Source organism: Patagioenas fasciata, chromosome 16, assembly GCF_037038585.1.
Source record: "Patagioenas fasciata isolate bPatFas1 chromosome 16, bPatFas1.hap1, whole genome shotgun sequence".
NCBI lineage: Eukaryota > Metazoa > Chordata > Aves > Columbiformes > Columbidae > Patagioenas > Patagioenas fasciata.
The window spans coordinates 5,768,529-5,788,011 of record NC_092535.1 but is presented as its reverse complement, the minus strand read 5'-3'; the positions used below and the strand labels follow the sequence as shown (position 1 = coordinate 5,788,011).

At 46.3% G+C, this 19,483-nt stretch overlaps 1 protein-coding gene across 2 annotated transcripts; it reads right to left on the bottom strand.

The window, feature by feature from the left end:
* Nucleotides 1-158: 158 nt before the first annotated feature.
* On the bottom strand, nucleotides 159-19,184 carry RPRD1B (regulation of nuclear pre-mRNA domain containing 1B). Of its 2 annotated transcripts, none has more exons than XM_065849841.2 (7): nucleotides 18,934-19,184; nucleotides 17,473-17,602; nucleotides 16,280-16,413; nucleotides 10,685-10,791; nucleotides 10,020-10,146; nucleotides 8,830-9,005; nucleotides 159-2,524 (listed from the first exon to the last, which is right to left on the bottom strand). In XM_065849841.2, exons 1-7 carry the CDS (start codon nucleotides 19,082-19,084, stop codon nucleotides 2,375-2,377), a joined length of 975 nt encoding a protein of 324 aa, XP_065705913.1. In that variant the 5' UTR covers nucleotides 19,085-19,184; the 3' UTR covers nucleotides 159-2,374. The 2 variants fall into 2 exon arrangements, with proteins under 2 accessions (XP_065705913.1, XP_065705912.1); XM_065849840.2 differs by having other exon boundaries at nucleotides 10,685-10,797; nucleotides 18,934-19,180.
* Between the last annotated feature and the right edge of the window lie 299 nt (nucleotides 19,185-19,483).

Below are 19,483 nucleotides of genomic sequence, written 5' to 3'. Positions count from 1 at the left end.
CCCGGCACCTCCTGCCCCACGGACCTTCCACCAGGGACGGACAAACTGCCGCAGTGGGGCTGCAGAGCGGGGGGAGCAGTGTCCAGCAGCCCCCGGGACTGCAGGGAACAGCAAACCGGAGCAACAGCTGCGCTGGGACAAACCAGTGAGACCACTGCTACTCAATGACACCCTCTTTATTCAAAAATAGATATCTATGAGACATTTCAGAATATACTGCTGGCACAAATGGCAGCCTATACGTCTAAATTAATTCCTGAATCAATTCATATACAGATTTGAGCTTTTGTTAAAAAAAAGACACACTTTGGGGGAAATCTGTTCAACCTTGAGAGAACGTCACCCAGTTCACCAGATGCCCTTTGCCCAAAAAGTAAAACAAATAAAATTAAAAACCACAAGACTTCAATTAAATTAAGCAAAATAAAACACACACATATATTTGGGAAAAAAAAAAATCAAAACATTTCAATTAAAAAAAGACATACAACTCTCTCACAGATCTGCCCAAAACAATGGCGTGAGATCCCAACACACTTGTCTACATTATTTTTTTTATGACAGCTTTTTTGTCCTCTAACAGCTACACATTCAATCAATGGTCAGAACAACTATTGGTTAAACAGCCTCGGGTGACTCCACGAGCTGCGACAGGACAGAAATGAGTCTTTTGGTTTGGGTTTTCGAGGCTTGGGGAGGGGAGTTTGTTTTTCATTTTTGGCAAAAGCAGAGAGAACGTCCAGTGCTTGCGTGAGGAACGTTTGGCCCCCACGAGGCTGCACAACCAAGGCAGCCGGGAAGGAACAGCTCAGCCACGGACAGCGTCTGGGACGGGCCCCAGGGCCTGGGCAGCGAGGGTGCGAGTTCTGAGAACACAGACACACTGCAGCGGCAGGAGAAAAGGACGGGAGCTTCTGAACAACTTAGTGACCAAAAAACGCGTTATTACGTGTTTTAACTGAGTGCTGAATAGGTTCTGGATAACTGGACAATAAATTACTGAGCAAACAGAACAAGCTTTGTGTTCCTGTAGGTCTCCTCTCATGTCTGTGAGAACAGCAGCTTAAGACTATAGGGAGGCACAACCACAGCACGTCACTCAACCCATTTCAGCCTGTGTTACAAAACCTGCATTACCAGATCAAATGTTTTCTAGTGAGATGTGCTAAGTTTAAACAGAATTGTTATCCAAATTGGAATGCTTTTCAGTGATCAGAGTCCAGGTTGTTAACCTAACACACAAACCGAAATGTCACTGCCCCCATGGCAGCTAAACATCAACTAGCAAAATAATGCGGTTAAGAGTATCTTAAATTGGACTTTTTTCCTGACTTTTCCCAATTATAAAAATCAATTCACAATAATCTGCAACACAAAATGAAGTACATCCTTCTAATATCTACATGCATGGACATGGTACATGTGCATACAGGATATGTGTATATATATGGGTCTATTTTCTAGATAGATAAATATTTATACCACATTTAACTTCTGTTCATCGAATAACTTCACTAAAGCTACAGAGACCATTCTCAGAGCGGATCAGACAGTGCCGGCCACCGGGATGTCACCAGCTGCAATACACCATTCCAGCTTCTGCAACCATCTGATTTTGTATAAGAAAGAAGAAAAATGTGGTATAAATCTAAGGTAGCTAGAACAAAACTTCCTCTCATTCTCATTCAGGTAATATCCAGTTCTGCGTTGCTCAGCAGAGAAGCTCTCTCTAATTCACAAAGAAAAGCTGCTTATTTTTATTGCCTGTGGCGAGTTCCCATTGCTGTACACGCCGAACGGGAACTGTGTCCATGTCAGTCCCACAGCAGAACGAGAACTGTAGACTCAAGGACAGTATTTCTCTGTACCAGTGCTCGGTAAGTGCCGCGCGGCTCCGCTGCGCGTTGTCAGCCCTGGGAGCGCACCGGCCGCCCCACTGCTCAGAGACGAGGGGCAGAAACCAAACTAAAACAGACAAGACTTATTCAGAAATAATACAATATGTTTATAGAGAAAAGATGTTATATGGTCAGCCTTTCTTGGAAAACTTTCCAGGTATGTATGTACACGATTCTCATGACTTTTGTGGGGGTAACAAGTGCTAAGAGCAAACAGCAATTAAAGAGTATGGAAAAAGATGAGACACGTCTTCCTATCTGGACTGTCCCCACCCCCTTCTGAGCTCACAAAACCTCACTTTTCTCCTCCCCTCAGCGTGAGGAAACGCAGAAGGCGCGGGGGAGAACAGGAGCAGCCGAGAGGCCGAAAGCAGCATCTGCAAGTTCCTTCCTACTGCAGATCTCGGAAGAGTGGATTTCCAGCCAACACCAGTCGTCTTCCTTCTGCTGGCAGCGGAAACTGGGGACAGTCTGTCCTAGTCTGTGGAAAACAGGTCACCAGCCGACGGCAGTGGCGCCAGCCCTCCTGTGACATTGGGCAGCAGCGACAGGTCCGGCAGGCTCTGGATGTGGGATTTCAGCTCCTTGCGCACCTGGGTCACCCGAGCGAGCTTCTGCTTGTACTCCTGAGGGAAACAGAACCAAGATTAAGCACAGGTTAATTAACGGAGCTTGTAGTTAAGCCAGGAGTATTTTCCAGGTAAGAACTCTGGGAGCAGGTGGCAAGATCCTGGTTCCCTGAGTAACTGCTACATGACTCAAAATCGCAGCCTGTCCCCAGGCTCTGGCATCCCCAAAGCACCAATCCTGCCCCACGGCACTGTCACAGAACCCACCACTGGGGCCTGCAGGTTTGGGGGCATGGCAGATCTTCCACAGCACTTCCACAATGCAGGCAACAACGAGCTGAAGAAAAACTGTACACGGTCTTCCATAGTCAGTTGTAATATTAACTTTTCATTTCTTAATTACTTGGCAAAGAGAACAGTTTACCAGAGAACAGAAGTCTGTCTTTGAAGATCAAGTAAAACTAGACGTGCATTTAATCAAAGCATCTTTCTGAAGAGTTTACAACTTTAATCCCATCTTTCTAACCTTCTCAGTGATGGAAATTCTCTTCACCTTCTCCAAATATCAAAGCAGAGCAGTTCCTGCAGGGTTACAAGCGAGTTTCCATTCTCTGCGTTTCATTATTTTGAATTAGAATAGCGAGAGCAGCAGCTGATTGCAACAGCACAGAATAGCCCTGCACCCAGAGTGGCTGTACAAATATATTCCATAAATTTCCTGCCAGTACCAAGTAAGAATGCCCTTTAACAGCTTATTTCCAACTTAAATCCTTCTGTGAGGCTCAGCGAGTTAACACACCGCCATAACCAAACACCCCTTTTAATGCACGTGGGATATGTGCTGAAATAGTCAAGCTCAAACAAAACTCCACCAGCTTCACAAACGCCAGCGTGCTGTTCACGGAGCTGTTCACGGGGACAGAGGAGCAGCCGAGGAGGAAAGCTGTGAAGTGCTGCACCGCGTGTACTTCTGCAAGACATGGCGGAGCCAACGCTGGGGAAAGGGAGAGACGCAAACGGAGCATCTGCTGCTGGCAGTCAGGGAGGGACCTGCAGGGCAGGGACACGGCACCAGCTCCCGCACGGACGGGACAGGGCAAAGATACCTACTGTGTTACTGTATTCCAAATGCTTATGGAAAGAATGGGGAAGAGACTGCATTCGGAGGGTTTGCTTTTCCCCCCAGAAGACTGTCTTAAAAAAAGTCGTAACTCAGGACGTTGTCAGGGAGTGATGGATACCAAGCCAAGAAAGAAAGGGCAGCACTTTCTCAAGAATGCCAAACACTGTCAAGAGTGAATATCAGCAGGTTTTCTTTTTCCGTAGTAATTCTTACTAAAGATAGGAAAGAAACCAAGAAGAGCAAGGCAGCTGGCAAGTCCTCCCAGCCTGATAAAGGGGTAGAAGGTGAAAATTCCAAGTACAGGCCAAAAAATCTCAAATGATGCTTGAATTTCCAAGACCCATGCACGAGAATTGTGTAAAGCCAGGTACAACGCAACGTCTGTTCCCCGGGAAGATCAATGTTCTGCGCTCATAGGGCAGAACTGGCAGGAGGACCAGCACACGCTGCTTCTAGGGACGCTCAGGAGCAAGACACTATGGGTTTTTTAGCCGAAGACGATTTGTGTAAATATTAAAATTGTATTAGATCCAAACAATATTTCTTTCCTGACAGAACTGTTTGGGGGAGCGAGAATTTTTGCAATGCCTTGGTGGCCCAGCTCCGAGCACACACGCTGACGAACGAAGCAGCATCGGGAGGCGTACAGACCACACTTGTGCTCCGGCAAACACGAGGACTTGGGAGCGATTCCTACGCACAACAGCAACAGCCTGTTCCCAGAATCACAATTAACAGCTTAAAATGGTAAGGAAAATATCGCTCCTAACATTTTCAGGGATACTCTGCACTGAGAGCTATCTGCAGTACTGAGCTATCAGAAACACCTCAATTCAAACACAGACTTGGGTACACAGGACAAAAAAAAGATCAAGTCACCTTGAGAACTATCTCCATTCAATTCTAACAATTCTACCTTACTAGTAGGTTAGTGCAGGGTTTAACTAGTCCACACCAAAGTCTGTTAGAGCAGTAAGGCCTAAATTGTACCTATTGATAAAAAAAGATGCTCACAAGGAAAAGGCAACAACAGCCCCAAAATCATTATGAAATCTGGCTCAGAAAAAGGTCACTAAATTCAGGAATGGAAATGACGTTCTAAAGGAGTAACTTGGGAACCCAAGATTTCCTAGAAGAGACGAATACTTGCTGTGCAGATCGAATCCGCAGCACAGACCCCGCTGCAGAACTTTCCATCTGCTCCGGTACCCAATGTGGTGCCGACAGGCCAGAGCACAAACTGCACCTTGCAGGTTTTGCATAACATCTATCCATTCTATAAAACGGAAAAAATATGAAGTGCACTTAAAAGAAGCCACGGTTTTCTGAGGTCTTAGTTTGTACTCCGTGTGTCTAGCTAATTGCCTCGCTGCAGAGGTGGCTTTCATTAAGATTAATAGTATTTGGATGCTATTTGCTTTTTTTAGTCCAAATAATGAGATCTTTGCTGTAAGCAGGAGTTTTAGGATGATACAGAAAAAACTGGCACTGTGCCACGCGGATGCTTTTCCTAATCAACATTCCCTTTCAGTATGCGGGATTCAACACCCACAGCGGCCAAGTCAATCAGATCCTTAGTCCTTGAAAGAAATGCAAAATCAGAATTAAACACCACTGAAGAATCTGACAGAAGGGCTGCATTCCAAAGCAGCCTGGCTTGAACATTATAAACCCGACTGCAATCGATGTGACAGGATATTCAGCCCGAGGGCTGCTGCCCCACGCAGTTCACCTCGGCGAGTCACAGCACAGGCTTCATCTCATTTCAGCTTCGAATCTGCACTGGACACTTCCATCCCTGCTCGGGGTCAAGCAGGAACACGCTGTAAGTCATCACAGCAATTGCAGCTGCTGGAAAACATCTAGTTCAGCATTAATGAGAATTCAGAACGCAAGGAGGAAGAGCAGCCAGTCTCAGTTTTGACACGCTGCAGCTTCAGCCAGATGTACGAGAACAAAAGTCCACAGAAGTCAGGGGAAAACGCACCAGCAGCTCAACAGGAATTTGAAAAGAGTCCGTAGCGAAGCAAGAGGTTTGACAGTCATATGTTTGTATGGCTGTGTAAAATCTTCTTACAACATTAAATACACAACGCTAATATAGCAGGCTGCTTAGGTATTCCTCAGCTTTGCTGCTTGCCTCCTAGCCAAAGTACTCTGAAACATTAAAACGTGTTAGAATGAAGTGTCACAATTACAACGTATTTCTAAGAAATGACCAATATGAAGGGTGTCAGGAGAAAATACTCAAAAAGAAAAGCTTTCTAAAGCCAGGACAGTCATGTTCCTGCTCAGCAAGTACATGAGCAGCACATATAAGCACTTGATTTGTTCAGATGTTCAACACCAGTATCCACCATTCCTTTTAGTAAGTTAATCTAGGGAATATTGACCCTTAAAAATATATATCTTGCTATGGGCTGTGTAGCATCAGCTTTGGTGCAGCCCCCAGCAAAGTAATGCTAGTTAATACACTTTTGATTTGTTCAAGTGCTGCCCTCCGAGCAGTGTCTGTCTGTCCGTATGTCACAACCCTGGGGCTCTGTGCAGCCTCCTCCCTCCCACCAGTGGTTGAGCACCGCAGACTCTCAGCTCAGTCACAACAGTCAGGATCAACATCGAATTGTAATTCATTGCCCAAAACCACTCTTCCCAGCACCCTGTCCCTCAACTGAACAGCTTTTCTGCAGCTGATGACAAGAGCTCTGTGTCCCAGGGTTTTGACACTGCCAAGTGTGCTGAGCATTAGCCCACCAGACATAAATACACCGAGTTTGTGTATGTCTTGAGAATTTGCCATGTTTCACAAGGGACAGTATTAACAGGATTAGTAAACAACTGCAGCTCTCTAGACCACAGAAGCTGCTTTTCAAAAGATGTAGATGAGCTAACTTCATTATTATCATAGTGACAGACTTTGCTTTGTGAGTAAATGAAGTACACAAAATATCCAGAGTGATTTCCAAATCAGACACTTCCATGTCTTACAATAAAGGCCTGAGTCGTGTTCCCACCAGAAACCCCTTCCCAACTGGCAGCCCGGGCAAGATGAGCACAGCGAAGTGAACAATCCACCTCTACCTGCAACGCCATCTCAGCCGAGTCAGGAAACTGACTGCATGAGAGAAAAACTCCCAGTCGGTAGTACCCAAGATGCTGGAAAAGATAACTGGAGAGAGCACATCACACAATGAGAAGATCTGTAAAATTAGATTGGTTCAAGTTGTTTTCTTATTTCAGTCTTTGCTTGGAGTAAATGTTTTGGTTTTTAATACATTCTTAATTGCTACAAGAATTTCAGAGCCTCCTATTAAAATGCTTATTAGCACTACAAAGGAAAATCCAGGCTTATCACTAACGTTGCTGTGAGAACATCAAAGACTCAAAGAAAACTGATGAGCAGATATGCCTGCCATATCTGTAACCAACGTCTTCCACTATTTATTAACCCCTACAACTCGAGAACAATGCAACGCTTTAATCAGGCAACATCCCCCAGCTAAGATGTGAGATTTGACACCAATATGAATTGTGCCTTCGTGTTCACTGAGTTCTGGAGTGGCATTTCCTGCCACTCATTTCAGACTTCACAGTACTAAGGCCACCTTGTCTGGCAAAATGGCAAAGACGCCAACCTAAGCAGATACTTCATAAGATCATTCTTTAGCTTCCAACATATTTAAGAATGTGTGTACATTCAACAGTGGGCAAGAAACCTGTCCTGTTGCTATCAGCAGGATTATTCTTATTAACAAAAGAACTCAGCCAGCGAATTGCCTGATTTTCAGGATTACATTCATTGTGAATTTCTTAATTTCACTGTCTCAAACTGACTCAAATTAATGGACTGTTCCAGGCTTTTTAAAACAATGATGTGCAGCATCTTGCTACCTATTTTTTTAAAAAAGGAAAGAGCATTGTTTCTATCATTTATATCTTTATACACACACACACATATCTGTGTTTCTACTAGACAGGTGTCCTTTCAGCAAGGAAAAAAAGAAAGAACAATGCAAAACTTCCACTTGTATTCAGCAAATAAATCAGGTGCCAAACAGGATTTGGTTTTATGGCATCTGTCATACCCACACCTGAAAGTGCCTTTTAATGATTCGGTCATAAGGCAGACCCTATGCTTGAAGAAATTCAAGCTAAACAAGCTAACAGAATTATTAACTATCCACTCTAATTCTGAGTGCAGCATCAGCACCTGTTTGGTTGATTTGGGGAAAAGCAACGTTCACAGCCACAAGACATGGACAAACTCTGGTATAAACACCTATGACAACAGAAACATCCCAAATTTCCCCCAGAACAATGTTGCCTGGCTGTCAGAGGACGAGTTTGTCACGACAGCGAGCAGAGGCTGCACGTGCTCCAGCAGAGTCTCCTTGTAGCAGGTTTTGTCCTCTGCAGCAGCTCCTGTTCCCCCAGCAGCAGCTGCTCACAGCACCAGCAGCCTGCGGTGCAGGGAAGCGCTTCACGTGCCGCCTGGGGCCGCTGAACAGATGGCAGAGTGACACGCAGTCACGGCCGGTAATTAAACGTCCCCACTGCTCGCAGGATGTGGCGCTCAAAGAACCTCCTCCAAGAGAGCCCGCTTGAGATGGAGGGCGGGCGCAGCAGCCCCTGGGACATGCAGCTGGTGCTCAGGCCCTGTTGGTGCGTTTGCTGGCGTCCTGCCCGTGTTCAAGGAGCTGTGGCAGGACACGCGAGTCACCGGCCTTCCCCATCAGCCCAGTTCACACCCCTTCCCTGAAGCTGTTGGGAAGTGGCTGCTGAAGGATGGATGCCAGAAGATCTTGCTTAAACAGCATCTCCTTATCAAGAAGAGCCTAGGAAGGCAGATGAGGGGCACCCAACCATAAGGAAAAGAATAACAAAAAAAAACCAACAACTAAAAAAGCACCAGCTAATTGTGGCAAAGGGACATTGAATTTTTGGAAATGCAATTTAATTAAAAAAATAGAGTAAATCTGCAGAAACTTTGTTAGGTGAGCCTATTTTTCTTTAAAAAGTACCGAGTTCTGGGCTTTCCACATCCACATGCATTAAAACATACTAGACTGAACACCAGAACACGTTTGTCTCCTCCAGACTTTTTACACTGCATCCATACTCCTGTTTTACTCCAAATGTAACGCTCACACCTAGAATCATTTCCCCTGAGAGAAACGCAGATGAGGGGCCGAGCAGGAGTGTGTGGTGAGGCAGTCGGCTCCCTGCCACCAATACTCACCTCCAGCTTCTTCTCCTTCTCGCTCAGCACGTCCTTCTGGTTCTGGGTGTACTCGATGAGCATGCGTGCCAGCTGCCGCCGGTCCTCCAGCTCGGCCGCCAGCCGCCCGTTGTACTCGGCCAGCAGCAGACACGCCTCGTCCACTGTCTTCGAGAGTCGCTCGGCCGCCTCTTTGTCTGCGTGCACAAGGGTCGGGTAACACAGAGGACAAAGTTTAGAACTTTCCTCTCTGACAGAGGGGCTGCAATTCCCCAGCCACACACACAATAACATCTCACTCATAAACACTCTCCTTGCTTGACAGGAAAATGGGAGTTCCCGCTGAAGGGGATACAAAGCAAACAGGACTAACAGCCCAAGAATGGTGCTTTTGAGATGCTGACATGACTGATGGCCTTTTATCCTTGAAGAAATGTTGATGGCTGGTGGGGTGATAAATCTATGAAGTTAGCCTCTATAAACTGGCTAATCGAAAGTTTAACTGAATTCTGGAAGTGCAGTCTGAACAAATCAGGTGGTTTTCACATTTAAACACGATTTGCACTTTTTAATTGATCTTTTCTTTGAACAACTCCTAATGTATATGAGCAAAGATACGAATTGAACACTAGTCTTCACAGTTAGACACTGTAAGATTATATTATAAAGGACTAAATAAATGGCAGCTCATAATGAATTCTACATTAAAACTGCTTGAAGGAACGAGAGTCAAATCAGTTCAACCTTCAAATGCTTCTATTATTTTTCAAATACAATTGTAAAAGCCCATTTAAACAACGACTGACAGACTAATGGGGGTAGCAAGTTTCCTTTTCCATAGCAACCAAGGACTATGCGTGTACTCAGCACAGTCTGATAAAACTCAAAAATATCTGACAGTCAAGGTGTTCAAAATCCAGTACATCCATTTGAGAACTCTGGCCCTATGTCTTTTACGTTCTTGCAAAATGCCATTGATGTTCTTCAAGTACAAAAGCCTTGGTCCAAGCCAAAAAAATGGAAGCAGCTATGAATTTCCATCTTCAGCCTTACTTCTCAGGATTGCTGCCTATTCATTACTCAAGAGCTACACAACAAGGACATAAAAGCAGGAACTCACTCCACTGTACCTTCTGATTATCTGAAGAAAACCACCTTTGATTTCTAAGTTATTCATCAGACCCATGTTTATTCATCTTCCAGTTCCATACCTGTAATTTTCTCCAGTAATGAAACATCTTGAACTTCCTGAGGCAAGGAGGCAATTTTTTGCCGCACTGTTGCATCTCCTGATGCTGCATTTTCCAGGTCTTGCAGGGCTTTGATCAAATCCTCAGTCTACAAGTAAGCAAACATTAAAACCAGGTAACTTTTAAGCCATTTCCTGTGGCTGTGGTCACTGCATCTGAGGTTTAACACACTCATTTTGTAGCCTTAAATGCTCAGAATGATTCTCTATTTAATTCCTACTAAAATAAAATCTTCAGAACTGGTTTTCCTAACCAGCTTCATACACATCTATCAAAGGTTGGGCTTTTTAATAGCTCATGGAGAGAGAGATTCTACAAAAAAAATATTTAACTGTGTTACAACTTTGGGTTTGAGAGTTTATATACTGATCTTTGCAAGAATTTAGAATATGGTCTGCTCTTCCAGCAGCCCTTTCAGATTCTCTACTGGTAGTGCCACTCGGACTTGGTTTAGACTACACGCAATCACCCAGGAGCGGTACAGCGTTCCAACACGAAAAAAGAACCAGTTCTATTTCACAGGGATTTCTCAAGCCCCACATGAATGTCCCCATGAAAGCACTTGTGGGCAGCTCCACCTCGTGGCTGCACCCACAGGAGGTGCCTCAGCCCCGCTCTCCACGTACCAGCAGCGGCCCAGCGCTGGGGTCCTGGGGCGAGTAGCTCCCGGGGTAATCGTCATCTTCCTCCTCTTGGATCTGCTGAAAAGTCCGCTTCAACGACTTCTTCTCCTCTGCAACTGAAGACACACATAAGCAACTCATCTGGATGCCAGATCTGCCCACCCTGACTATCTCTACTTTAAAAAAAAGGTACCACATGCTCTGATGATGAAGCTCTCTAAAGAGAAGGGTGACCACAGCTGGACTCTCACATTGGCACCATATTCCAAACACTCAAAGGCAAAACGGCAATAAAAGGCTGATTTTGCCACACATGCATCCTGTATGTGCAAGTACAAGGATACAGTCTCCATATCAGCCGTGTGCACTGCACACATACTTGTGCCTCCTACACTGAAGGACGAAAGGCAAGTAAACACCCTATTTGCCGATGAACGGTGGGTCTCCAAGCCTGCTCTGATTCTCTGGTTCATACCATGTACACAGCTCAAGATTTCTACCAGCAGAAATGACACATCGACGCCAAGATACACATGGACAGAAGAATTTCATGTTATCATTTTGCACCAAATATATGCTCACTGTGGTCCTACCATGAACTGAATGACCACTGATTATTCAGCCTTCCACTTGATTGTCAGAGTAGAAGGACAGCTCTGTGAAACAAAAACCCAGCAATGACAGCAACAGGCAGAGCATGAACCAACCTCCAAGCAGGTAACTCAGAGCATTCAGAAATAAGGATTTCATACAGCAAGGCAGTGTCAGTTAAATGAACATCAGCGTAGCATACTTGAGCTTGAAAGGGGAGAGACAGTTTATTGAATGCATCTGAAGTCCCAGTGCAGCCTTTGCTCCAGTCACAGAGCCTTCAGAAGAAGACACATCATTCTTCAGACTTGCCACCAGAATTCATAAGGGCCAGGGTGATTTGTAAGAAAGTTCTGGACAGTCTTGTGAACATCCCTTCAATGGAATCAAAGTCTTGCCAAGATAATCATGGAGTTCAAGGAAAACATTTGATTCACAAGAAAACCCAAGGACACTTGATTTTAAATGAGATCAGTCTGCCCAGCTCTAATGAGGAAGGAAACAGTAGAGTCTGTCCCTAAATCCAGAACTTTCCCTGCTTGTCAGGTGGGACATATGTCTGAAAAGCTTTATTTCCACAGAGACAAAGTCAGAGGTGCTGTACATGCTGCTGTGAGAAAAAGCTGAACAACCCTCATGAGGCTGACACAAACACATCTCTGTTAGACAACAGATTTACTCAATGCAAGGCAAAGAAGCACAGAAAACAGTTACTCTCAACCAAATTACTTTTGATGCATGCTAGAGCAAAGCTACCTAGGCTAGAAAAAGGTACAGACTAAGTATTGTATGTATACCATACGTGTAATAATGCTTGATAATCTGACTGAAAAGATACCAGATCAACACAAAAACCAGCTGTTGTCCACCAAGCTCTGCAAAAGGGACCAGCTGAGCTCAAGGGAGATGCGCAGGTGACAAAATGACCAAAGAGAGCAGTTAAAGTTGTGCAGCCCAGGACGACCTGTCATCAATATTTATCACTTGTGTGCACTTCCCACGAAGTAATTAACCAAAGGCTAAACACAAGATAATCAATAAAAGAATGCATGTAGTGGGCACAGAAAGGAAAATTAAAATGAGAATTGGATTCAAATTGCTGAAGAGCTATTCCTGCTGTGTTGCCAACCAGTCTAGCACAAGACAGTATTGTGCCTGCTTACCGCTCTAACGGTGAGGATTCAGAATTGAATTTCCCATCTGAACAAGACCAAGGGAGTTGGATTGGAAAGACTCTACTGAAACAGCATTTTGGGCATGAACAGCATAACATAACAGTGGACTGCTGCACTTCTTTCCTTGGCATTGGCAAACCAGGGCAGTAGAAGACCCCACTGAGGAGTCCTAGAAACACCATCACCATTACAGCAAGATAGAAAAATAAACTCCACACTTCTTATTTTCAAACTCCAGAGCATACAGCGGAAGAGGACTCTGAGAGGCAGGAACCCAGGCATCAGTTATAACACACCTTGCTCAGGTAGCTTTCAAAAGCTGCTAGCCAAAAGTAATTGGACCACTGCAGCCTGCACTTCTGAAAAAGCCCCTCAAATCCCAGAAGGGAAGAGGAAAGCCAGCATTAAGAGCACCAGGAACTGATCCGAACCCAGCGGTGGTGTGTAACCCAACTTCTGAAACAATCGGGGTATCCTTGGAGAACACGGGCAGCTTCTGGCAGGAAAATCACGAGGCCATTCCTGACACAGCCATAAAGAAGCCTGAGAAGCCACTACTGGAGATGCAGTCAGCCCTCCTGCTCCTCAGGGTCTCCTCCACAGCTCAGAAACCAAACTGCTCCCCGCAAGCCTTCAAAGAGCAAAGCACTTTGCTTCTCCAAAGTGACCAAATGCTGTCATAACAGCTTTGCAGTGAAACTCCAGGTGCTGTTATCTCGCTGTTGCAGTGTCCAGCAAGACTCGTAAAGGTGTTTCTCCACCAGCCTTTCCGTCTTCAAACCCTTTCTGGTGCCTGAGAAAGCTCACAGCATCACAGACCTTGGCCACGAAGCTCAAGGTTTCCTCCAGCTGGGAGACTTTCCCACCCACCTGTTCTCATCTCCTCAGGACGCGTTTTACAGGTAAACACGCTGCTCTGATTTGACTCCAGGCTCATGTGCAGAGAAAAGAGAAATAAGCTGTGGAATCCGTATGCACACATTCAAAAGGGTAACTAGAGTGCAACAACTTGGCTCTGTTGAAAACAGTGGCTTTATGTGTGGTTTTTTTTAATCTTAAGGCAACACAAAATTATTATCTGCTCTCATGAGGACTTGGTAAAGTTCATCTCCTCGCTCATGAAGCAGCCACACCACACGGTAGGGAACTCCCCGTGTAGATAACGCCTTTCACTGGAGGGAACTGCGCAAAGGGTTCCAATAAAAAAAAAGTCCTTATTTCACATGAGGATTTATCAGTCCCAGCACAGCTACATCACCCACCTTTTCTGACAGTTAAGCACACAGTTATAGGACAAGTTGCATGAGCAGAAACTTCTGCCTGCAGGGAAACGTGCAAGGAAAGCCCATTTCACAGCTACTGTAGTAGGGGGTTTGACTTGTGAAGTTCTATAGGTAACCGTTATTTGAAAGACAGACCAGATGAATTTAAACCATATCTTGGGCTGAAAAGAAGAATACTCATTATTACAGCACCAGATACCCTTAGGGAGCTTCAAAATGTTAATGGCACAACCTTGTATCAATCTAAAGACACTGGTAGTTATTTCCCAGCTGTGTCTACCTTGGGTACAGACAAACCCAGGACGTCAGAACGATTCTGGAGGAGCAGTGTACTACAGTTTTCCCCTTTTATGATACATGTTAGATTTGTAAAACCCAACACATTATTATCCATCTCGCTTACCTTCATCTGTTTGAAAACAGAACAGAATGACTACAACAAAGCCTTCTGCAACATACATAGTCACCAGAAGCTGGACAAACACCGACTTATCTCAGAAATCCATGAAAATCCCACATGAAACTAGCTCTTACCATTAAGCAGCTAATTTGAAAACAAGCCAGTCAAAACAAGGAGAAAAGCTCAGGAGAACTCTGCTGAGTTTTTTTAAATTTCTTTTTCTCTTAGTTTAAAAATCTCCATTTCTTTCTAACAATGAATTGACAAGGCAGCAATATTCACATTCACAAAAAGGCCTGAACTGCTCCCTCAAATAAAAGACACTACATTAATATTTCCAGTTACCCAGACAAATCAGAAGTTCTGGACAAGTGAAGATGTACACACAGCAGTTCTTAAAACATTGGTATTTCTTGGTTCTGCTTCCCACAGAGACAAGTCTGTTACACTTGGGAGAGGTTTGATTTTGCATAAACATGTAAAAATGGAGAAGGTAACAGTAGCAGGGATGAGCACACCACCAGCCACAGGAGGACACATGGAGCGGGGGTCCTGCTGCTTCCCCAGGAACCACCTGTCCCTGGACACACAGTAGCACTTTGTTCACATTAAAAATCAAACACTGGTGAAACACTCCCCTATGTGTGATACCTTAAATCAACAGTTTCAACCCCTCCATTACTCAAACAGGAGTTCAGGTAAATAAATTCTGTCCCTTACACCAAGCAGTGCCCTATGCGTTGTACGCAAGCAGAACCCCTCAGTGTGAGGTTTGGCACAGAGGCCGTACCCCCCACCCTGCCCACTCCCCGTGGGCATAGAACCCCCAGGCAGGGCTGGTGCCTCCAGTGTTGGAGAAATGGCCAAACCCCCTGGACACTCCACTCCAGGCAGGGCAGGCTGGGAAGCTGCTGCCGCAGCACCAGCCAGGACTTGGGCCTGAAGCAGCACCTTGAAAACACAAACCTACAGCCCCAGATAGATGTCTGCACATACACGTCTTGTATTAATGCTCATGTCCTTGTATTCATTCTGTATTAATTACCAACTCCAGTAGATGTATCTTGCTCATCTTCACCACCTAAGACCAGCATTAGAGCACTTTGCTAATGGCCAAGCCAACTCGCTCACAAATTATTGCAGCTCTGTGAGGAACAGAGCAAAATCCAGCCAAAGCAGCAATGTGACTGCAGGTGATGTGAAGACACTGACAGTTCCCTCAGCTGCAAAGCGGACAAATATTCCCCTGACAGAACACTGGCTGATAACAACCCTCACCTGTCACAGGTCACGCGTCCTGCTGCTGCCCTTGTCAGTACAGCACTACTGGTTAAACGTTTTCTGATGCTGCAGAAGAGGCAGCAGCTTCTGCCAAAGCAGCACGAAAGCAGTAAACACAAGACGCTTATGCTCAGTTTCTCACATCTGGCTCATGCAATAATAAGGATATAACCATGATATTCTAATGATGTTAAATGATGCAAAGTCCTTGTTTTCCCAAAATATCATCAGTCAGCATTAAAAAAAAAAAAGAGACTAGACAAACTTCTGGACATATATTCCAGACTTAAATTATTAAAAAGTCCTTGTTGAATTGTAACAAAATATACCAACTATGCAAAAAAAAAAAAAAGAGAATGAAAGTACTAACAATATTGAATAAACCATTATAAGAGCCCAGCTGGTCATGCTCAGAGATGTAGAGTGAGACAATTCAACTCTTAAGGTGGATGCAACAGTCTCCCGCATCCTGCTGAGCTGTGCTCACCCCAGAGGTAGCCCTGCAGCGCTCTGCCCACACGAGGCGTTCCCTGTGCCCACTGAGCTGTCCCCAGCCCTGCAGCGCTCTGCCCGCACGAGGCGTTCCCTGTGCCCACTGAGCTGTCCCCAGCCCTGCAGCGCTCTGCCTGCAAGCAGAGACAGAACACGTGCAGCGCAGCGTCCTGCTGCCGCCCCACGGCAACACACCTGCAAACCCGAACTGCCAGTTTAACCAAACCCAGGCTTCTCCCAAGATAATCCTGAAGAATCACCTGTCCAGCGTTGGCAACATCTCAGCCCCACGAGCCCTGAGCTCCCCTCCACCCAGCAGAACATGTACCAGTTTAAAACCAAAGTGAGGCAGACAACAAGAGCAACAGGCACCTACCTTTAGTTTGGGGGCTGTTGGAGTCCTCCATAGAGAGTTTCAGCTGCTGGATGAACTCACTGCCATACACACTCCGCTCTTGCCAGATGTTAAGCAATCGTTCCAAGGGCTTTTTGCAGCCCTCATCTGCTTCTCTGTTCACAGATTAGAAAACAATTATAATTCAGCTGAAAAACATCCCTTATGTTTTAAAAGAGCATCTTCCAAACTAGCAGCTGTGTCTGTTGCCATATTTGCACATTTGGAGAGAATCTTTCTCATATTGTCTGGGACAAACTTGCAAAACACATTTGTGGTCAATTTTCTCCTTTAATTAGGGCCAAAGATTGCCCGGAAGCGCCCCGCATTCCCACCCCAGGGTAAAAGGAGGAAAAGTTTTGAAGGAAGAAACTTGCTATTGTTCAGAATTTGCAAGAAGAATTATAACACACCCGCAAGCTGACACATTTACAACTCAGAGTATTAACTTTAAACAGTTGTTTCAGTCAATAACATCCCAATTAAAAAGCAGGTTGTTTGGATCATTAGGCACTTAACTGCACTCACACAGTGCTGGAAGCTCCACAGCCACCCAGAGCTGCACCCCCAAACACACAGCACCAACCTCAATTGTGATAACAGGAATTATTATGCTAATTAGAGAAAATGCTAACTAAATGACAGTCCATTTTGGATAGGATGGCAGCTGCGCGTCTTCTTGCCTTTCAGGTATAAAACTCATTCTTCCCCCAGCAAGGAGACTATCGATCAAATAACCGTTACAACAAGCAACACAACAAGAATCCGTGCTCAAACCAGGACACTGACGATAACCCAGTGACCTAAAATATCAGCTGGTTTAGAGGCAACAGGGAAGGGCCATTCATTATGTGGCAACTATTCAATTTCTCCACCCCGAACAGATCTGTAAGACCTTTCGGTAACAATTAAAATAAAGCACATAGGCATTGTGTGCAGAGAACAAATATATTTAAGCCATCAGGGGCTGATTCACACATAAACATGCTTCCCCAAAGAGAAATATCAGCGCTAAGCAGCTCTTCACTGCAAAGTAGTCAGAATCACATCTCTACCAAAGAGTGTACGAGCACCCCGAGACCTGGTAAAAAAACACAACCGAATTCGACTTTGTACAAGGAGAACACCAATCTCTAGAGAAAAAAGTTGAAGAAATGCCTAACACAGCAACATACCTGGCGACATGAGAAAAAGCATCCACGAGAACAGACTCAAATTCCCTGGTAAATTCAGGACCTTTCCTCTTACTGTTCTGGATGACATCGTTTGCTAAATACAGGAAAGTAAGTTTCCTACTTGATTTTGCTGGGAAAGGGAAAAAAAAGGAAGAAAAAAGAAGAGAATTAATGTTTGTTTCTCATTTCTTTCACTTGGAATTGTTGAAATGGTTTTCAAAGTTGCTTATAGCTTTTTAGCCTAAAAACAAAGTTCAAAACTTTCCCATGCTACCAAAGCAAATTAGAGACCTTTAAGTCAAGTAGTTCTTCATCGCCTTACTTCTCCTTGGGCTTTTTCCTAACTGATCTATAAAACAAACATGAGCTTAGTACTTTTTGCACACAGGGACACATCAACCCTGAGGAAAGCTGCGTAATAAATAAACATTAAGCACTTTAATAAAGTGAGCTGTTCTAACCTACCAGCAAATTAATGTGACAACAGACTTATTTTTCATTAACTACAGGAAAAAAAAAAAAATTGGTATGGAACGACTTAACTCAGAACAGAGTGAAATTGCAGGAAAAATCTATTGTGGAGACTCCAATATTTTTCCCGGCAACGCTGTGCTGAAGCAATGTTAAAATTCTTCCCTACACCAGAAGTTTTTCCCATCCTGCACCTCCAGTTTCTATTTTCCCACAGGCAGCACCGGCGGCACACGCGGTTCTCCGGAGCACAACGGCCACACGTCCACATACACGAGGCCGAAAACAAAACCAGGCATTCCCACAGCAGGGTAAAGCCCCGGCTTTCCAAAATCCCCACTCCATGTGCTCCAGCGACTGCGGGAAAGGCTCCGCTGGGACCTGCTGCACAGGCCGGGGGGGGGACAGGGGCTGCCCGGGGACACGGCACCAGCGCTGACCCTCCCCACTGCTCTGGGGCGCATGTGGGACGTCACCAGCACTTAGAAAGGTAAACTTTGGTTAAGTTAATCTGCAAGGATAAGAACTACGAAATATTTCTGGATGACAGCACCAAAGCATTTCTACAGATCTCTACAGGCACGTTCACCTGGCTGAACTGCTCATTTCTCAGCGCAATTCCATAACGGATAAGGGGCCTGAATCCGAAATTTAACCGCAAAATGTCGGAGCTGAGCACGTCCCGGTTCCCCGGGGACAGCCGGGACCCGCCGGGCACAGCTCCGCTCTCGGCCCGGCCCCCCCGGCCGACACTGCCCGGCGCTTCCCGCCCGCCCCAGCACACGCATCCCGCCGCTGTGCGCGGTAATCCCGATACAGTTCAATAAACGACCACACGACAGCGGCGGCCGCTCCCAGGTTACCGAGTCCTCCCCCGCCGGCCCTGAGGAACCGGCCCAAGAAGGGGAGGCTGGAGCGCGTCCCCTCGCCGGGATGCGGCCCGAGCCCGGGGAGCGGAGCGGCGGCGGCCGAGCCCTCCGGCCCACGTACCTTTGCGGAGCTCCCGGTGCCAGACGGAGACGATGGGCCCTGCGTGTTTGCGGTGGTGGATGAGCCACAGCGACAGGGTCTGCACGCTCTGCTGCGAGTTGCTCAGCTCCGACAGCTTCTTCTCCAGCGCCGACTCGGAGAAGGAGGACATGGCGGCGGGCCGGCCCGCGCCGGGCCTGCTCCGCCCGCGGGGAGGGCGCGACGCCGCCTCACCGACAGCCGGCCGCCGCCACAAGATGGCCGCCCGACCCCTGACCCCGCGGCGGCGGGTCGGAGGGCGGCATCCTACGGGTCGCCGGAGGGAGAGCAGAAACCGCCACGCTCAGCGCAGAACGCGGCCGGGGGAAGCAAACCGCATGCGCGGCCTCCCCGCGGGAGCGCTCCATGAGGCGCATGCGCATTGCGCGCGCCCGAGACTTTTGTCACAACACACCCCGCGCTGCGTTCGGATGGGTGCGCTTTGTCGCGCTGACAGCCCCGGCTCTCTCAGCGTAACTTCCGGCACGTGTCCGCCCCGCCGCGGGAGCAGGTAGGCGCCCCGGCCCGCAGG